The following is a 16,873-nucleotide window of genomic DNA, read 5'->3' as shown; positions in this document are numbered from 1 at the left end:
TTTCACAACTAAAATATTCTATATTACCATATGAAAATTTATAGAGACTAATTAAGAATGTTTAATTCAAAAGTGTGAGTACTAAATTTAACAAGCACTACACTGCTGCATTTTTCTTAGACATACTGTGTGCTTTTACTATCATATAAACAAAAGTTATGGTCTCAACGCTAAGTCAAAAGGAGGAAGTTCAGAGTGTTTACCGGAAATAATAGTGGCTCCTGGATTTCCAGGAGGGATCGCCAGTGTGTGGCCACGTGGCCTCTCTCCATCCAGAGCTAATCGTAGCTAAGCAGACCAGGAATTGCTCTTAAGAGACCACCTATCGCAGGTGGTTTTGGATTAGAAGGACCCCTTGGAGCTTGGGGTCTTACCCACCCGGTTATTGAACAGGTAGAACTGAGACCGGGAACTGCGATAAAAAAACAAAACAAAACTGATTTTGCATTTCAAGTTCCTGAGTAACTCAGGAGCTCAGTAAGGTCCAGGCGGCATTCCACATTTGCCTAACAAAGTTCAATCTTGGGCCATTGTCCTACTTCACTTCTTATTTCCTTATCACCTAACCATCCTTCACAGGCCCTTTCCCAAGTGAGTGCTTTTCTTCAAATACCTTTGCGGTTGAAAAGAACAATATATCAATAGGAAAGTATGCTCAGAAGGTGGAACCCACTGGTGACTCACGCGGTCTGCGACGCACTAGCAGACCAGTGCACAAGGGCCAGGAATTCCTGTAACACACATCATGAAAAATAACTGATGGTTAGTTTATGCCTTTCCCCTTTCTATTACCATGTCAAGTATATATCTGATAAATATTAAGAAACAGGACTGAATTAAATGTGGTTCTTTTACTTTGTAATTACCTATTTTCAACCTAATGGTTCCCAAAACAGTGTCCAGGAAGATAGTTTTCCTTAATTTCCTGACTCGTCTTCAGTATTGGAAAAGCATCTTTAATTGTGCATATTCAGACGTTTGGAAATTGGTAACTGAATTCCATCCCAGACCCACCTTGACTACCCCAGCGGGAGAGCACCCTAGGGTCTACCCTTTACTACTTATCTCTCCGTGACAGGCGGCACCCGCGAAAGCCCCGCCTGTTGGCAGAGCCCCGCCCCGGAGGCCAGTTGGGAGGGGCGGGGCCTGCGATCGAGGGGCGGGGCCGGAGACGTCTGACGTCCTCGCGTCGTCTGACGTGGAGCGGCGCGGGAGCGGGTGGCCGAGCGGGTGAGGCGGGCGAGGCCGGGTCGCGGCGAGGGCGGTTCCGCGGGTGGCAGGGCCAGACCCAGGGTGGCGCGGGGTCGGAGGCGGCACACTGGGGGCGGGGGCCCGCGGCAGATCCCGCCCGCCTTCCCGGAGCTCACCCCACCAACCCGACGCCGTGCCCGTGCCGCCGACCTCGTTTCCTTCCAATGAAGGAAGTAAAATAAGCGTTTCTCTGTTTAGGTGCGAAGACCCAAAAATGACAATCCAGTGGGTGGCAGTTGCAACCTTTTTGTATGCCGAAATAGGACTCATTTTACTCTTCTGTATACCTTTCATTCCTCCTCAGAGGTAGGAAACCTTGCCATCGTTACCAGTAAATACTTGGTGAACTCCTGCAGACGTTAAGATAAAAAGTTGAGTGCTCACTGTGTAAAAAGGTGCTCTTTCAAACTCCGTGCTGCATAATTATATGTACAGATAAAACAATTCTTTTAGCATTTCTCTAAGGAAAAGAGCCCAGCCTTTATGTTGATTAACAGATACACTAAAACAGTGCTCATACTTGCACTTTTGACACCTGACCTGTCACATCAGATTTTACTTTTCTTTTATAGTCCTGAACTGAAACGGTGAGGTAAATAAATATAGGTGGATAGATTGTTTGCACAATAGCATGAGTACAAAAATGTTAAAATTGGAACAGTGAAATGGCAATTAGAAACTGAAACCAAAAAGTGATTCTTAATATTAGCCTCAGGTAAGCTAGGAATAGTTTTGTGAGTGGTATTTTCACATTTTATTTCACTCGTAATTAGTGAATATATGTTAAAAGGGCTGAATATGAAAAGTATCAAAAGCCCTGTCTTTCAAGTAGTACTACTAAGCATTTTAACCTAAGCCTTGACTTTTTTGTAACAAGTCTACTCACTAGTTTAATTATAGACCCAGGAGTTTGATAGTGTGAATGATGAAACAGGTTTGTAATTTTAAAAAAAGTTGCAAGAAATTTGTTTATGCTCATGGTATAAAAAAATTTCATAAGTGAGATCCTAGAGATAACCCACTTAATTTAAACTATGGCTTACCCATTCCTGGGACAGGGAAGAAAGAAAAGTTTTACCTTGGCCCAGAATCTGGTAGCCTTCTATAACTCTTGCTCCCCCACCTAGGTTTCAACTGACTTCTAATGTCATCTGTTGGCTAGTTATATGTACCATGGCCTCTTTCTTGCTTACTAAAGAAAAAAAAAAAAAATCACACTATGATAGGGAAGATTTCAGTTATTTCATCCAACCTGCTCTTTCTGTGGATCACATACTGAGATTGAGAAGAGGGCAGATTAGCTGGCTGAGGTCCCCTAACTAATCTGTGGCAGAGTCCCCAGAAATTTATGACTTTCAGTCCAGTGCTTTCTGCTCCCCACACTGACTGTCCTGTCAGATCTTTCCTTTGTGATTGTATTTATAATGAAAGAACCCCATATATACTGAAGAGAAAAATCTCATCTAACTTATCTAATTAGATCTAATTTATAAAGAAGATTTAAGAATTTGAAAGCACCTTTTGTCTTTTGATCATTTTCTCCATCAAACTGATTCATAAATTATAGATCAGCCTTTTTCTTTGTGTCCAATAAATTCTTTACCTATTTGATCAAATACCTATTAGATACATTGATATGTACACATGACGTAAATTCACTCATGTAGAAATAAAAGAAAGAAAATATGTTATATTCACAGTATGTCCCTGCAGTGTGTATTAACATCTTTAGCTTTTTAATGTGTATGACCATAGTCTTCAAACAAAAGACTTTAGTCTTAGTGTCTGTCTGTCTGTCTCTCTCTTTTTCCAGATAACCCAATGTTTTATTATAAGCAGTGCTCAGAAATCACTTTCTGGGGTAATATCCCAACCCTTGCTAATGCTCTTCAGTGCCTCTAGACCATTTATATTCCCATCTCATTTCTTCTGTGTTCAGATCTTTAGGTAGAAGGTAAATCACAGGAGTATATACATATATGAAAATTACATGGGTGTATACAGACATAAAAATTTGACAAGGTATACATGTAACATTTTTTGAGTGTGTGTGTGTGTTTGTGTGGTTAAAGTAGAGAAACTCTTTTACCTTGAGATACTAAAAATGTGCTATGTAAAAATAAATGCGCAGAGAGTTAGCTAAGCTACCTACACCAGAAATTTGCTAATTGCTAGACCAATAGACTCTGTCACTTCTAACTTTTAAGAATTCTTTTTTTTTTTAATTTTTTGGGTTTGTTTTTGAGACGGTTTCACTGTGTAATTCAGGCAGCACTTTTAACTTACTGTGTAGTGCAGGTTAGCCTCAAACTCTTGGTATCCTCTCGCCTCAGCCTCCCAAATGCTGGGTCCACAGGTGTTCATCACCATGCCCAGCACCATTTTTTAAGGTTTTTCTTATGCATATTTAAAAGTTATTTCTGGGGGCCGGAGAAATAGCTCAGCAGAATAAGCGCTTAGAGCCTGAGTTCAATCCCTGGTTCTGCCAAAAAAAAAAGTTATTTCCACCTTAGAATATTTAAGCCACCAGACAAAATATAATCAGTGTGAAGTTATTAAGCTTAGAAGGGTTCTCTGCTTCATAATACATGTTAAAATTTCTTCATTTCTTTTTACTTGCCATGCTTTTACTGAAATATTACTTAAGTGTTTTATTTTTTTTTAATTATTATTTTTTTATTTTTATTTATGAGAGAGAGAGAGAGAGAGAGAGAGAGAGAGAGAGAGAGAGAGAGAGGGGGGGGTGTGTGTGTGGCCAGCTCAGCCCACCAGGGGGCGGGGCTGGTTGGCATGTGGTGCTGGGGGATTGAACCGCGGTCCCTGATGCCTTGCCAAGCTTGTTCCAAGTAGGTGCTTTAGACCACTGAGCCATCTCTCCAGCCCCTTAAGTGTTTTAAAACCTGCTTTATTTTTATACTTAATATAATTGCTTTACAGATGGCAGAGGATTTTATCAATTAAAGTCTGGGGTAAAATTGCAACATTTTGGAACAAGGCTTTCCTAACAATCATAGTCCTACTGATTGTCCTATTTCTAGGTAAGTAATAAATTCTTTCTTTTGAATATTCATAACTGTAGTTCTTTTTTAATGAATTTGTATTTTCAATTAATAGATATTACTGCTGACATATAGGTGACTTTTTACTGTATACCAATAGTAGATACTGACATCTTCATACATAATTTATATTCCTCTGTATACTCAAGCAAAAATTTCAGGAAAGTGCCATGGTCCTTAACATCTTTTAGATTGCTTTAAGGTTTAGATTATTTTAAGGTAATTTCATCAATGTATAATCAGCTCTTCAGTTACCAGTTATTATTTCTCATCATTACTAGATAGCTCATTGTTACAGTGGTATTCTAGAGTCTTAGCTGTTAGGAAATGGAGGAATAGAATCTTTATACTCTAAAAAGGAAGTAAGTATTCTCCAAACCAAAAATCCTCTCAATCCAAAACACTTCTGGTCCCATACATTTTGGATAAGGAATGGATTTTCATCCTGTTTAAAATCATTGTATCATATTATTATATTAGAACTTTAAAGGTTCGTGCCAGAATGGCAATGTATGAATCTTAATAATCACCATGGTTTTTTGGAAGAAACATTGAATTCAAAGAGATTGATGTCTCTAACATCATCCAGCTACTTCTTTTTTTTTTTTTAATTTTTTTTTTAACATTTATTTAGTGTGGGGGGGGGGCCAGCTCAGCCCACCAGGGGGCGCGGCTGGCTGGCATGTGGTGCTGGGGGATCGAACCGTGGTCCCTGTGCTTTGCCAAGCTTGTTCCAAGTAGGTGCTTTAGACCACTGAGCCATCTCGCCAGCCCCCATCCAGCTACTTCTTGAAGCATTACTTCTTGACAGTTCGACCCTTTTTTTTTTCTTCTGTTTTTTTGAAACTGAATCTCACTATGCCACTCAGACTGGACTTAAATTCATTGTGTCACCTAGACTGGCCTCGAACTTACTGTGATCCTCCTGCCTCATTTTCCTAAGTGTGATTAAAGGCATTTGTGACCACACATAGCTCAGCAATTTACCTTTTTTTTTTTTTTTTTTTTTTTCTTCTTTTAATGTATTTGGTACAGGATCTACAGGGTCTACAGACTTGTAGTGATCTTCCTGTTTTCAGCTTCCTAAGTACTGGGATTACAGGCGCGAACCACCATGCCCAGTCTCAATTGCTGTCTCAGCGCACCCTGGGAGCGGGGCTGGCACAGCATGCAGGGGATCAAACCCTTGCCACTGTGCTCTGCCTGAGGTGGTGCTTTAGTCCCCTGAGCTATCTGGCCGGGCCTCAATTTGCCTTTTGACAAACATTACAGAATATGCTCTACTTCAGAATTCCCTCATAGTTCTGTTGTGAGTTAAGTTTGTCTGGAGCCAACCTGAACTATAACTTGACATTGTGTTGTGAGAAAAACAATCTATTTCATGTTCCATACTATGAGCCTCTGAAGTAGAACTAATCCTCTTTATAAAACCGAACATCTGTTGTGAAGAGGGTAAAAATAGTTAAAAACAGGTAATTGTATCACATTGTGAATGGGTTTGTGCCTCATTTCAAAATGTCAGTATTTGTAGTCTGTTAATATTAATGTAATGAATCTCCAGCTATATAATAAAGGATGGTAAACTAATAAAAAGAGAAAGAAAATTAGTCGCTACCGACTCCAACTATCTAGATTACCTTTGGAATAGCATTTTATCTCTCTGAGTTATTCATCTGTGACATAAAGAGAAAGATAGAGATAATTGCAGCATCTGTAGCTAGCTCTAAACAAGAATTGTAAAGTTCAAACTTAAAATTATCCTCAGAATTTAAACTGAAGGCTACCATTTATCTGTGTGGGAAAGAAGAATTGTGATTTGGGTTCTTTTGTGTACATAGACCAGAAACCAAGGTGCACTCACATGAACAAGGAGAAATTATAGTAAAATGTAAAGTTTCAGAGCAGCCCAAGGAAGGAACAAAGAAAGTCAACCATATTCCAGGGGGCTGGGGGAGGACTGGTTCTAGGAACTGAAGTATCTTTCTCTGATTCTTGCTTCTCTCTGTATCTCCTTTATTCTTCTATAGACTCTGATTCTCCATCTTTGAGACAGAAAATAGGCATACAGCTGCCAGGTATTATCACTTCAACATATACAGTACTAGGATTGATTAGCCATCTCTGAATCTCAATTTTAAGTTCAAAAAAACTGGAACAGTGAACACTAGATAACCACTTGTCATCTGGAGAGCTTTGGCCAGAGTGCCACAAAGCAGAATCTTGATGGCTGGCTGGACCCTGCATCTATAGGTAGAATGGGTGATTCTGTTCCATTAATATCATGGGTGGTTAAGGCAACCAGATAGAACTTATTTCTGAATTTCAGGGTCTTGCGCTGGGGAGATAGCTTTGCGACATAAGCACCTGCCTGGCAAGTGCAAGGTCTGGAGTTTGACGCCTGGCACCGCATGCCTTGCCAATTGTGGATACTGCTTGTAATTCCTGCACTAGGGTGACTGAGACAGGAGGGTGACTATGCGTCTGAATTGCGTAATGAGACCCTAGATCAGAAATAAATAAATAATAAAAAAATAAATTTCAGGGTCTTTATCTCAAAATAGGTTCATACACCTGCTCTCTTAAGGTGTTTTGAGGTTTTAATGAAGTAGCATATGTGGAATGCATAATGCAGAGTTCCTAGTCCCCAAAAGCAAAGTGATGTAAATAATGCATAATGAGGAGATTATTCAAGTCTAATTTATATTTTGCTGTAGAAGCTATTTCATCTTTCTTGTTGATTCTGTCTCTAATAAAGTAACTATTACAAAGTGCATCCATACCAACAAAGTGTGAACACATGTGTATTAGTGTATAAAGTAAGTCAGAAAGGAAGTAGGAAGCACAAGAATATGTACAAAGTGTGTTCAGAAATACAGTGAATGTTCAAACACACTTTATTACAGTAAAAGACATTAATCTCCCCCTCAGAATACTACACTCACTTCAAACACACTCATTCTATCATTCTTGCTGCTTTCTGAAACAGTTCTTATGGTCCCCTTTCATGAGTTCTGGAAGTCTCTTTTCATGAGTATCTTTAGTTGTGAAGTCATGGCTACCTCATTGTCCTGTATTGATTCAAAATGTTTACCCTTTATGGTCATTTTGACCCTAGAGATAAGCCTGAAGTCACACAGTGCCGGATCTGCTTTCAAAGGTGAATGAAAACACACCATAATGTTTTTCTGAGCCTCCCTTTCCAATGGATGACATTCAGTGGCATCACTGTATTTTTTGTCATGTCATGTCTCATAAAGAGACTTCCCCAAAAAAGACTGTTTCAGAAAGTGACAAGAAAGATGAGATGTGTATTCAGTTCAGTGAGAAATATTTCAGGGCAGTTAATGGCAGTATGTTTTGTACTATCAGATTTTTATTAGCTTTATACATTCACCAGATATTTTGATCACCCTTTGTAAGTGAAAGAGTGAATGTTAAGTATTAGCAGAAGTACATTCCAGGGATTAGGGAATTTTTGTAAATGTGACCCTTAAAAAAACTGTCCTCACAAGACTTATAGAAAATTGATTATATGGGGCCAGGGAGATGAGTCAGTGAAATAAGCCCTTCCCTGGCAAGCGCTAGGGCCTGAGTTCAATCCCCAGTTCCACAAAAAAAAAAAAAAAAAAAGACTAGAAAATTGATTACATGTGATACCCTTCGCTTATCATTGACTCCATTCCATTTTTCAGACATAGTTTTATTATATCCAGGTGATCCATTTTACATGTGGGTTTATATGACCATCTATTTTCAAACTTCACTAATATTGACTAGCATTTTTGTTTGATTGCTTTACAGTGATCAGCATGCTCTAACTATATTATTAAAGCAATTTGAGAAATGATAAAAAGAAAATTGCCTATTACATAGAAGAAACCAGCACTTTGGGGCTGGGGAGATAGCTTGGTGGTCTAAGCACCTACCTGGCAAGCATAAGGACCTGCGCTCGATCCACAGTACCACATGCCATGCTGGCCCTGCACTAAACAGCCACCAAAACCGGGCATGGTGGTGCATGCCTGTAATCCCAGCACTGGGGAGACAGGAGAATCCTCCTGAGACAGGAGGATCACTACAAGTCTGAGCTGCATAATGAGACCCTGTACCAAATAAATTTATTTATTTATTTTTAATATATTTAGTACAGGGTCTACAGGATCTCACTACACAGATCGGACTTGTAGTGATTCTCCTGTTTTCAGCCTCCCAGAATTACAGGTGTGCGCCACCATGAATAAAAGATTTTTTTTTTAATTTAAAAATAAAATAAAGAAACCAGCACTTTGGGAAGCTGAGGCAGAAGAATCAAAAAAGTTGAGCCCAACCTGGGTAACTTAACAAAACTCTTGTCTCAGAAAAGAATAAAGGACTGAGGGTGTTTCACAGTGCGTAAGCTCTAGATTCAATCTCCCATACCACAGGGAGGGGAAAAATAAAAAAAGAGAGGAAGCCAGACCTAAAATGCTAGCTACTGAGGAAGTGATAGCATGTGGATATTAAGATGAAGCCAAAAAAAAAAAGATTGAAGCCAGCCAAGCAACTTTTGGATCCTGTCTCAAAACTTAAAATGGGCTGGGGATATAGCTTGGTGGTAGAATATTTGCCTGTCATTGCCCCATACCATTTAAATATAAATGTATATATATATATATATATATATATATATATATATACAGATATATACATATATGTATATATTTTTTAAGCAACCTCAAAGAGACTATTTTATATATAACTGTGCAGATAAATTTATGAAAAATTGGAGTAATAGTGCAAAACATGATTCACCAAGTGAATCCCAAGAGATACATATAACTTATACAAACTAGTTTTGATAGAAGTATAAAGTTATGATAAAGACCACTACTTCAGAGAAACATAAAACTGGATTCTTTTGCAAGCAGTTTTACCACTACTTTGAAAAAACAGATAATACTAGTATTGCTTGAACTGGCCCAGAGGTTAGAAAAGAAAACTTATAATAAATTTTAGGAAGCTAGGAATAAAGCTCTAGAATTGAAAGTAAGCCGCAACAAACAAATAAGTAGTATATCAGATTGGTAGTATATGACACAAGAAATTGTTCCAAGCAGCTCATATTTCAAGAACAAAAAGGATTGTGATAAAATACACAGTTTCAGTTTCTAGCTTTATTGTTGGAAATTTTAAAACTATTTTTGTGTATACTACAATGTAGAGCAAACATTTTAATAGTATTAGAAGCTAAGATCTTCAGGAGCAGGGAGTAAGCTCAACAGCATAAGCACCTACCTACAAACATGAGATCCTGAGTTCAGCCCCCTGTACCCAAAAACAAAAATAAACAAAAGCCAAGATCTTCAGTAACAGAAAGAATATACAAATATAAAGAAAAAAAAATAAGGAATTTTATCATTTTGAAGTGCATTATTTGAGTTTTAGTTTGGAGTAATAGTAATGTTGGACTAGATGGCTGTAGGTTACTCAATAATGTCATATACTAAATACCACTGATTAGTTAAACTTGTTAATTTTATATAAATTTTACCTCAATTAGTTAAAACTCTGAGAAGCTGAGATTGCAGGTCTAAGCCCAGCCTGAGCAACTGAATGACTCAGTGACCCTCCGTCACAAAATTAAAAAAGAGTTGGAGATGTAGTTCAGTGGAAAGGCCCTGGGTCCAATCTCCAGTACCACAGAAATAAAAAATAAACTGAAATTACTTTTTTAAAAGACAAGAGTTCTGGTATTAGCAATGACAAAGAAAACTTGTATTAGGTTTCCCTATACATGATTAAAAATTCTGAAATCTGAGTAAAATATGACAAAAATATTTTATTCCCGGTAATATAACCCAAAACAAGCAGGAAGAGGAGTTCAGTCAGTCCTGAAAGAGAAAATCACACTGGTGTGATCACTTTTATACAGCTTCTTTTCCAACCACTTTACAGTCTATGTGGCATGGGCAGCTGTAACTCAAAAGTAAGTGGCTACTTTGAAGGTATCCAGAAGGCCAAAACTTAATTGGAAATGTCCAAGACAGATGAGAACTAGAAAGAAAACCAGAGATCTGTACATAGATCTCCCCCCAACCCTCCGAGTTCTTGGTTGAATCTTGAACTGTGAATATGTACGAAAGATTCCAAGGAGCTCATGAGGACATCAGTTGGGAGGCAGCAAGAACTAACCAGAAATTTTACCTACTGCCCATCAAAGAGACAGTTTGAAGTTTGAGTCTTACATTAGTGTACTTGATAAAGAATTTAAAACTTTTGTACTAAAATTATAGAAATGGGGGCCTAGGGAGATGGCTCAGTGGAATAAGCACTTCCCTGGCAAGCGCAAGGGTCTGAATTCAATCCCTGGTTCCACAAAAAAAAAAAAAAAAAATTATAGAAATGGGGCTGGGAAGATAGCTCACAGTCTAAGCACCTGTCTGGCAAGCACAAAGACCCTGGTTCGATCCCCAGTACTACATGCCACGTTGGCCCAGAAACCCCTAGCGTGCCCCAGAAACTAGGCATGGTGGCACATATCTGTAATCCCAGTGCTGGAGTCTGAGCTGTATAGCAAGACCCTATACCAAATAACTAAATAATTTTTTTAAAAAAAATTTAAATAGAATAAAATTATATATATGCTGTTCCTTAGGAACAGAGCCTGCATACCAGGAAGTAGAAATTTACTAAAGTAAAACTGAAGCTAAGACTTAACCTTTAAAAACTTAGCCATGGGGCCGGGGAGATGGTTCAGTGGAATAAGCGCTTCCTGGCAAGCACAAGGGCCTGAGTTCAATCCCCAGTTCTGAAAAAAAAAAAAAAAAAAAAAAAAAAGTTAGCCAGTTACAGTAGCCCACACCTCTAATTTCAACCCTCTAAAAGACTGAAGCAAGAGGATCACAAGTTTGAACCTAAGAGCCTGGGCAATTTAGTAAGTTAGCAAGACTCTTATCTCAACAGTTTTAAAGGGCTGGGTACATCATCCAGTGCTCTGACAAATCTCTTGAATATAAAGAATTGAAATCATGCACATGATACAAAATAGCAATCAGTAACAAATACCAGGAAAATTGCTACATGTTTAGAAATTAGTCAAGACCCTTATCAATAACCTTTGGGTCAGAGAGCTTAGAAGGAAAATTAGAAAATGTCTTAAATGAAATGAATAATAAAAGTATATCAAAATGTGTGGTATGTCACTAAAGCACTGCTTAGAGGAAAAAGTATAGCTTTTAATGTTTATTAGGGAAAAAATTTTAAATGATTAATCTTAGTTTCTACATTAAGAATAGTCACTCAGACTTAGCTGTGTGGACAAAATGGCTGCAGCCTGTGTGGCTACTTTTTATAGAAGTGTCTCAGCAGTCCTAAAGGCTTCTGGGTCATTAATAACTCTGGAAGCCCTGCTAGCTCAGGGTTTTCTCTTAGTTTATTATCTAAGAATGCATCAAATCTCACATCCTTTCGCCAGTGTAGATTACGTCATACCATATTATCAAGGAAAGGACTAGAAGAATTTTTTAATGACCCAAAGAATGGGAGATGAGAGAAAGTAAAATCTGGAGTTGCCTGGACCTGTCAGCAGTTAAGGAACAAAAGTAATGAGGAGTTACATAATCTGTGGTATGTCTTACTGAAAAAAAGAAACATGCTTCTAACTCTAGAACATAATGTCAAGCGCCAGAGTATACCAATGCCAAGTCCAGATGGTTAGAAAATATAGTTGATTCCATGGATACATGAGATGAAGTTGTCCAGGAAAGACAAGACACTTTAAGGCTTCTCCAGACTGGTCAAGAACAAGCTAGACCTGGTCCTTAAAGAAGAGACATCTTTGGAAGAATCTTTTGGCACAAGTTCAAGCAGTGATTAATACCCTGGTACCTAAATAAAAGATACAACAGGAAATGATTCTTTGCAGTGCCTTATGTGGATCATTTTGTCAGGCTGAGAACTGAGAAACAAGCCCACATTGAAGCAAGAAAGAAAAGTTTGGAGAAAAAGAAACAGAAAAACCTCAGTAGAATAAGCGCTTGCCAGGACCTGAGTTCAATCCCTGGTTCCGCAAAAAAAAAAAAAAAAAAAAAAAAAAAAAACCTCAAGCTTATGCCATGTTTTTTAAATACTGAAAAACCCCTAGACTGAGAATAAGGCAAGGATATTCATTTTTAACTATTTTTATTCATTTAACTAATAAATGTCTTATCAGGACAATAAGTCAAAATAGAAGGAATGAGTTCAAAAAGGAAAAATAAAATAGTACTTATTTACAGATAATTTTGGATGGGGAGAGATTGTTTTGTGGTATTTATTAAGCTATAGCCCCAGCCCTTGTTTTTTTTATTTTGAAACAGACTCACTAAGTCATGCAGGTGGGCTCAAACTTGTGCCCTTGCTGCCTCAGTGCTAGGATTGAAGGTATGTGCTACCACATCTGGCTGATAGGACTAATTAATAGAAGCTCCTTATGTATCTACAAGGAAGGTATTGTGTAAAAGAAATTAATGTAATGGGACCACAAAGTATAAAGTCAATATACAAAGATTAACTGTGTGCCCATACTATAATAGTAAACAATAAGAAAATGAAATTTTTAGAAATTTCTTTTATAAGTTTACTAAGCAGCCTAAAATAGTCTTTATATATGACATATAAAAACTCTGTACTGAAAACTACAAAAACATGGTGTGTAGAAATTAAAGAAAATCAAAATAAATGGATGATGTTTTCATCAGTTGGAAAGCTCAGTATTATTAAAATGCTCTTTCTTCCTGTGTCAACCAGTACATTCTACAGAGTCCCAGTCAAAAATCCTAATAGGCATTTTTGTGAACATTGACCAGCTCTAAAATATGTACAGATAACCAGAAAATTCTTAACAGCTAAATAAAATAAATCTTCTTAGATGTAAAAATGGAGGTTCAGAAGTTTTACAAATAAATAAAACAAGCAGACTTTGAGTAAAGCTAATAATACTCTTCATAATATGGATGATGATTATCCAGTCATGTAAAGGCCTTAACAGGACAGAGATTGACTTCCCTAAGCAAGAAGGAATTGTGCCGGCAAACTGTGGCTCTCCCCTGGTCTCTAGCTGCAGGTGCATCCTGCAGACTATGGATCCTCCAAGACTTCAGGTGAGGAAATTCCTTAAAATCAATCAACCAACCTGTCTCCTTCTCCTCAATTCCTTTTTTCCTTTCTCTCTTATCTTGTCTGTCTGTCTGTCTGTCTGTCTGTCTCTCTCTCTCTCTCTCTCTCTCTCTCTCTCTCTCTCTCTCTCTCTTGATTTTGTTTACCTGGAGAACCCCAACTAATATATGCTCTTAAAACCAAGTAATCAGGACTGGGGAGATAGCTCAGCAGCATAAACATCTGCCTGGCAAGCACAAGGTCCTGAGTTCAATCACTATTACCAAAAAAACAAGTAATCAAATTTAGCTTAAAGTATGAAGTATTCCTGCCAAAAGTGTTAAACTTGACCCAGTTAGATCTTTATAGCTAGACATTGTACATGAAAAGAATTACAGACGGGTTAACTATGTGTGATGAATATTCATTCTCAGCTTGAAAAAAACATACAAAAAATTTTGAGGACAAATTAAAAGGCAAATAACTTTGAAGCTGAATGAAGGATCTGTATGCACATTTTTCCACAGATATACAGATGGTCAAAAAGCACTTGAAAGACACATAGCATCATTAGACTTCAGAAAATGCCAATTCACCCTCACTAAGGTACTTAGAAAGATAGATAATAACACATGTTGCTGAGGATGTGGAGAAATTGGAGCCATCTTACACTGCTTGTGGGAATGTAAAATGGTATGGCTACTTCAGAAAAAGTTCCTCAGGAAGTTAAACACAGGGTACTCATGTGATGCAGTAGTTTGGCTCCTAGGTCTTTACCACAAAGAATGAAAACATGTCTGCACAGAATGAGTGCATGAAGATTTCTAGCAGCATTTTCATGATAGAAAGTGGAAACAACTGAAATGTCCATCACCTCTTCATGGATATAAACAAAAAGTATATCTACGGTGGAATATTATTTACCTATAAAATGTTATTAAGTTCTGATATACACTGTAACAGATGAACCTTGAGGGCATACTAATGAAGGAAACAGACCAGCATATCAGTTTATTTATATGAAGTGTACAAAGAAAGCAGAACCATACAGACAGAGTGGTTGTCAAGAGTTGGAGTAAGGGAAGCGTGGCTACACAATTTCTTCTTTTTTTTTTTTTTATTTATTTGAGAGAGAGAGAGAGAGAGAGAGAGTGTGTGGTGTGTGTGTGGCCAGCTCAGCCCACCAGGGGGCGGGGCTGGCTGGCATGTGGTGCTGGGGGATTGAACCGCGGTCCCTGATGCTTTGCCAAGCTTGTTCTAAGTAGGTGCTTTAGACCACTGAGCCATCTCTCCAGCCCCCACAATTTCTTCTTGAGATGATGAAAATGCCATGAAATTAGATGGGGATGGTCACAAAACGTTGTGAATGTACTAAAGAGGTCATTTTCATGGTATATGAATTATATTACAGTAAAGCTGCTATGAAAAATAGATAGCCAAAATGGCTTCAGTTTTCTGACAGGAATTCTTTTCCTTATGTGACAAAATGCTTTCCCAAGAATGCTGATGGTTTCATGAGAGGAGTATAGTAGTAGAACTTGCTATTATCTCTCCTGGCACATCTAAGGCAGCACTCCCGGACAAGTAGGAATACAGTGACTAAGAATGCACTAAATATAGATCCTAATAAGCTCAGAGCTGTTTCCTACTGGAAAGGAAGTTCCCCTAGACCTGAAATGTATAACTGGAAGCATCAAAAGACTAGCTATCTGAACGTGTCCACTGCTTGCCATTTGGGGAAGTGTGTGCCACCACAGGACAAATCCCATTTTAATTTATTCCCGTGGAAATTGCAGTGTAACCAAATATTTCTAAAATATCAGTTATTTAAAGTAATATACATGATAGAATGTTAATACTGTAAGATAAATAGTGTCATCTCTTGGGATTGATATAACAGATATTACGCCTACTTTTTTTCCAAAGGTACTTTAGTTGTCTTGTCTCTTATTACTCTATAATCAACAGGCCTTTTAAAAATTATAATATCTGGACTGGGGAGGAACCTCAGTGGCATAAGTTCCTGCCTGTCAAGCACAAGGTCCCAAGGTCAATCCCCAGTATGGTAAATAAATAAGTGGAATTGTTTTAAAAATGTAGGTAGAAATCTTAAAAACATAGGGGTAAGTAGAGAGTCCATGAAAAAAAACCAAACTGCACAGGAAATACTTCAAAGAATCAACAACTGGGCTCTCGTCTTTTTGAAAAGTTTCTGCATTTCAAAGGAAATCTCCAATAGAGTAAAAAGAAAACCACAAACTAGGGAAAAATTAGAGCTGACTGTCCCTCTGATAAAGGCCTTCTTCTATCTAGAACATACAAAGAATTAAAAAAATTCAAGCCCCTCCCAATTCAAAGAACCAATCCAAAAACGGGCATCTGAGATGACTATATACTTCCCAGAGGAAGAAATATAAATGGCAACTAGCCTTTCAAGGTCAGTGAGGACTCAGGATATAGGAGAACCTGTACTGTAACATCCTGTAATTCAGTGGTGTCCCAAATTTTCTGATCAAGATTATGGGGCCATAGAGGAAAGTGATTGATGATGTACAGCGTGCCTAAGAAGAGTCACATGGAGAGAAAACATTCTCTCAGGCTCTCACAGAAAGCAAATTGATCAAGCAGTGGCCGTGACTCACCCACATGGCTGACACTGAAAAAGGATCTACAAACTGTGGTACAAGGTTTCAGGGTAAATCCTGAGGGGATTTGACTGACCTTGTCAGATACAAAAGTTACATTTCTTGCTATATAGGTCTTGCTTTGTCTTGGTCTTAACCATCCAGTAGAAAAGTGTAAAAATGAAGTATAAAAAATAAAACCATATTAATATGCTGAACTGTAAAAGGCTCAAGTCAACAACTTCTGACATTGCCAGTCTTATGGAAAACCCACTACTATTATGGACTATTGGACTTTATTGGATTATTTTGCTGAATTCACATACCTACAATATTTAAATCACAATGGAATACCCATCTGTGACAAAACTAAACAAAAAAAAAGGGATACAAATAAACGGCCATTTTGTATCTGTATATACAGAATAGTTAGCATAGATATACAGCTACTTTCTCTTAATGAGAAGATTTGTAAAAATAGTGTTTGGACAAGATATCTTGTCTGCATCTTGTACTATGAATAACCACTACGAAGACAACAATATGCAATGTATTAATTATTGAAACTGTCCTAATCGGTTTTGAAACTGTCTCATTGCTATTTGTTTCTCAATAACATCAATAAAAAAATAAGAATATGATACTTAAAGAATTTTAAAAAATATATAAATGGCAAGTAAATATGTGATAAAGTGTTCAACATCATTGGTCGTTCAAGAAATGTAAATTAAATCACAAGTCTGCATCTTGTACAGCAATTAACCACTAAGAAGAATATATGCAGTGTATTATTTGTTGAAACTGTACTTTCGATTTGATTTGAAA

General features: G+C 37.7%; 1 protein-coding gene across 1 annotated transcript in view; it reads left to right on the top strand.

The window, feature by feature from the left end:
- Positions 1 to 1,164: 1,164 nt before the first annotated feature.
- The window catches only part of Bcap29 (B cell receptor associated protein 29), a 60,856-nt gene continuing 45,147 nt past the window's right edge, over positions 1,165 to 16,873 (top strand). Inside the window, exons 1-3 of the mRNA XM_023719493.1 lie at positions 1,165 to 1,230; positions 1,450 to 1,557; positions 4,189 to 4,289. Of these exons, the coding sequence (XP_023575261.1) occupies positions 1,466 to 1,557; positions 4,189 to 4,289 (193 nt within the window). The 5' untranslated portion in view covers positions 1,165 to 1,230; positions 1,450 to 1,465. The remainder of the gene's footprint in view (positions 1,231 to 1,449; positions 1,558 to 4,188; positions 4,290 to 16,873) is intronic.

Source organism: Octodon degus, unplaced genomic scaffold, assembly GCF_000260255.1.
Source record: "Octodon degus isolate 3935 unplaced genomic scaffold, OctDeg1.0 scaffold00068, whole genome shotgun sequence".
Taxonomy (NCBI): Eukaryota; Metazoa; Chordata; class Mammalia; order Rodentia; family Octodontidae; genus Octodon; species Octodon degus.
Note: the sequence above shows the minus strand (reverse complement) of the source record. Positions and strands in the feature narration are given on the sequence as shown.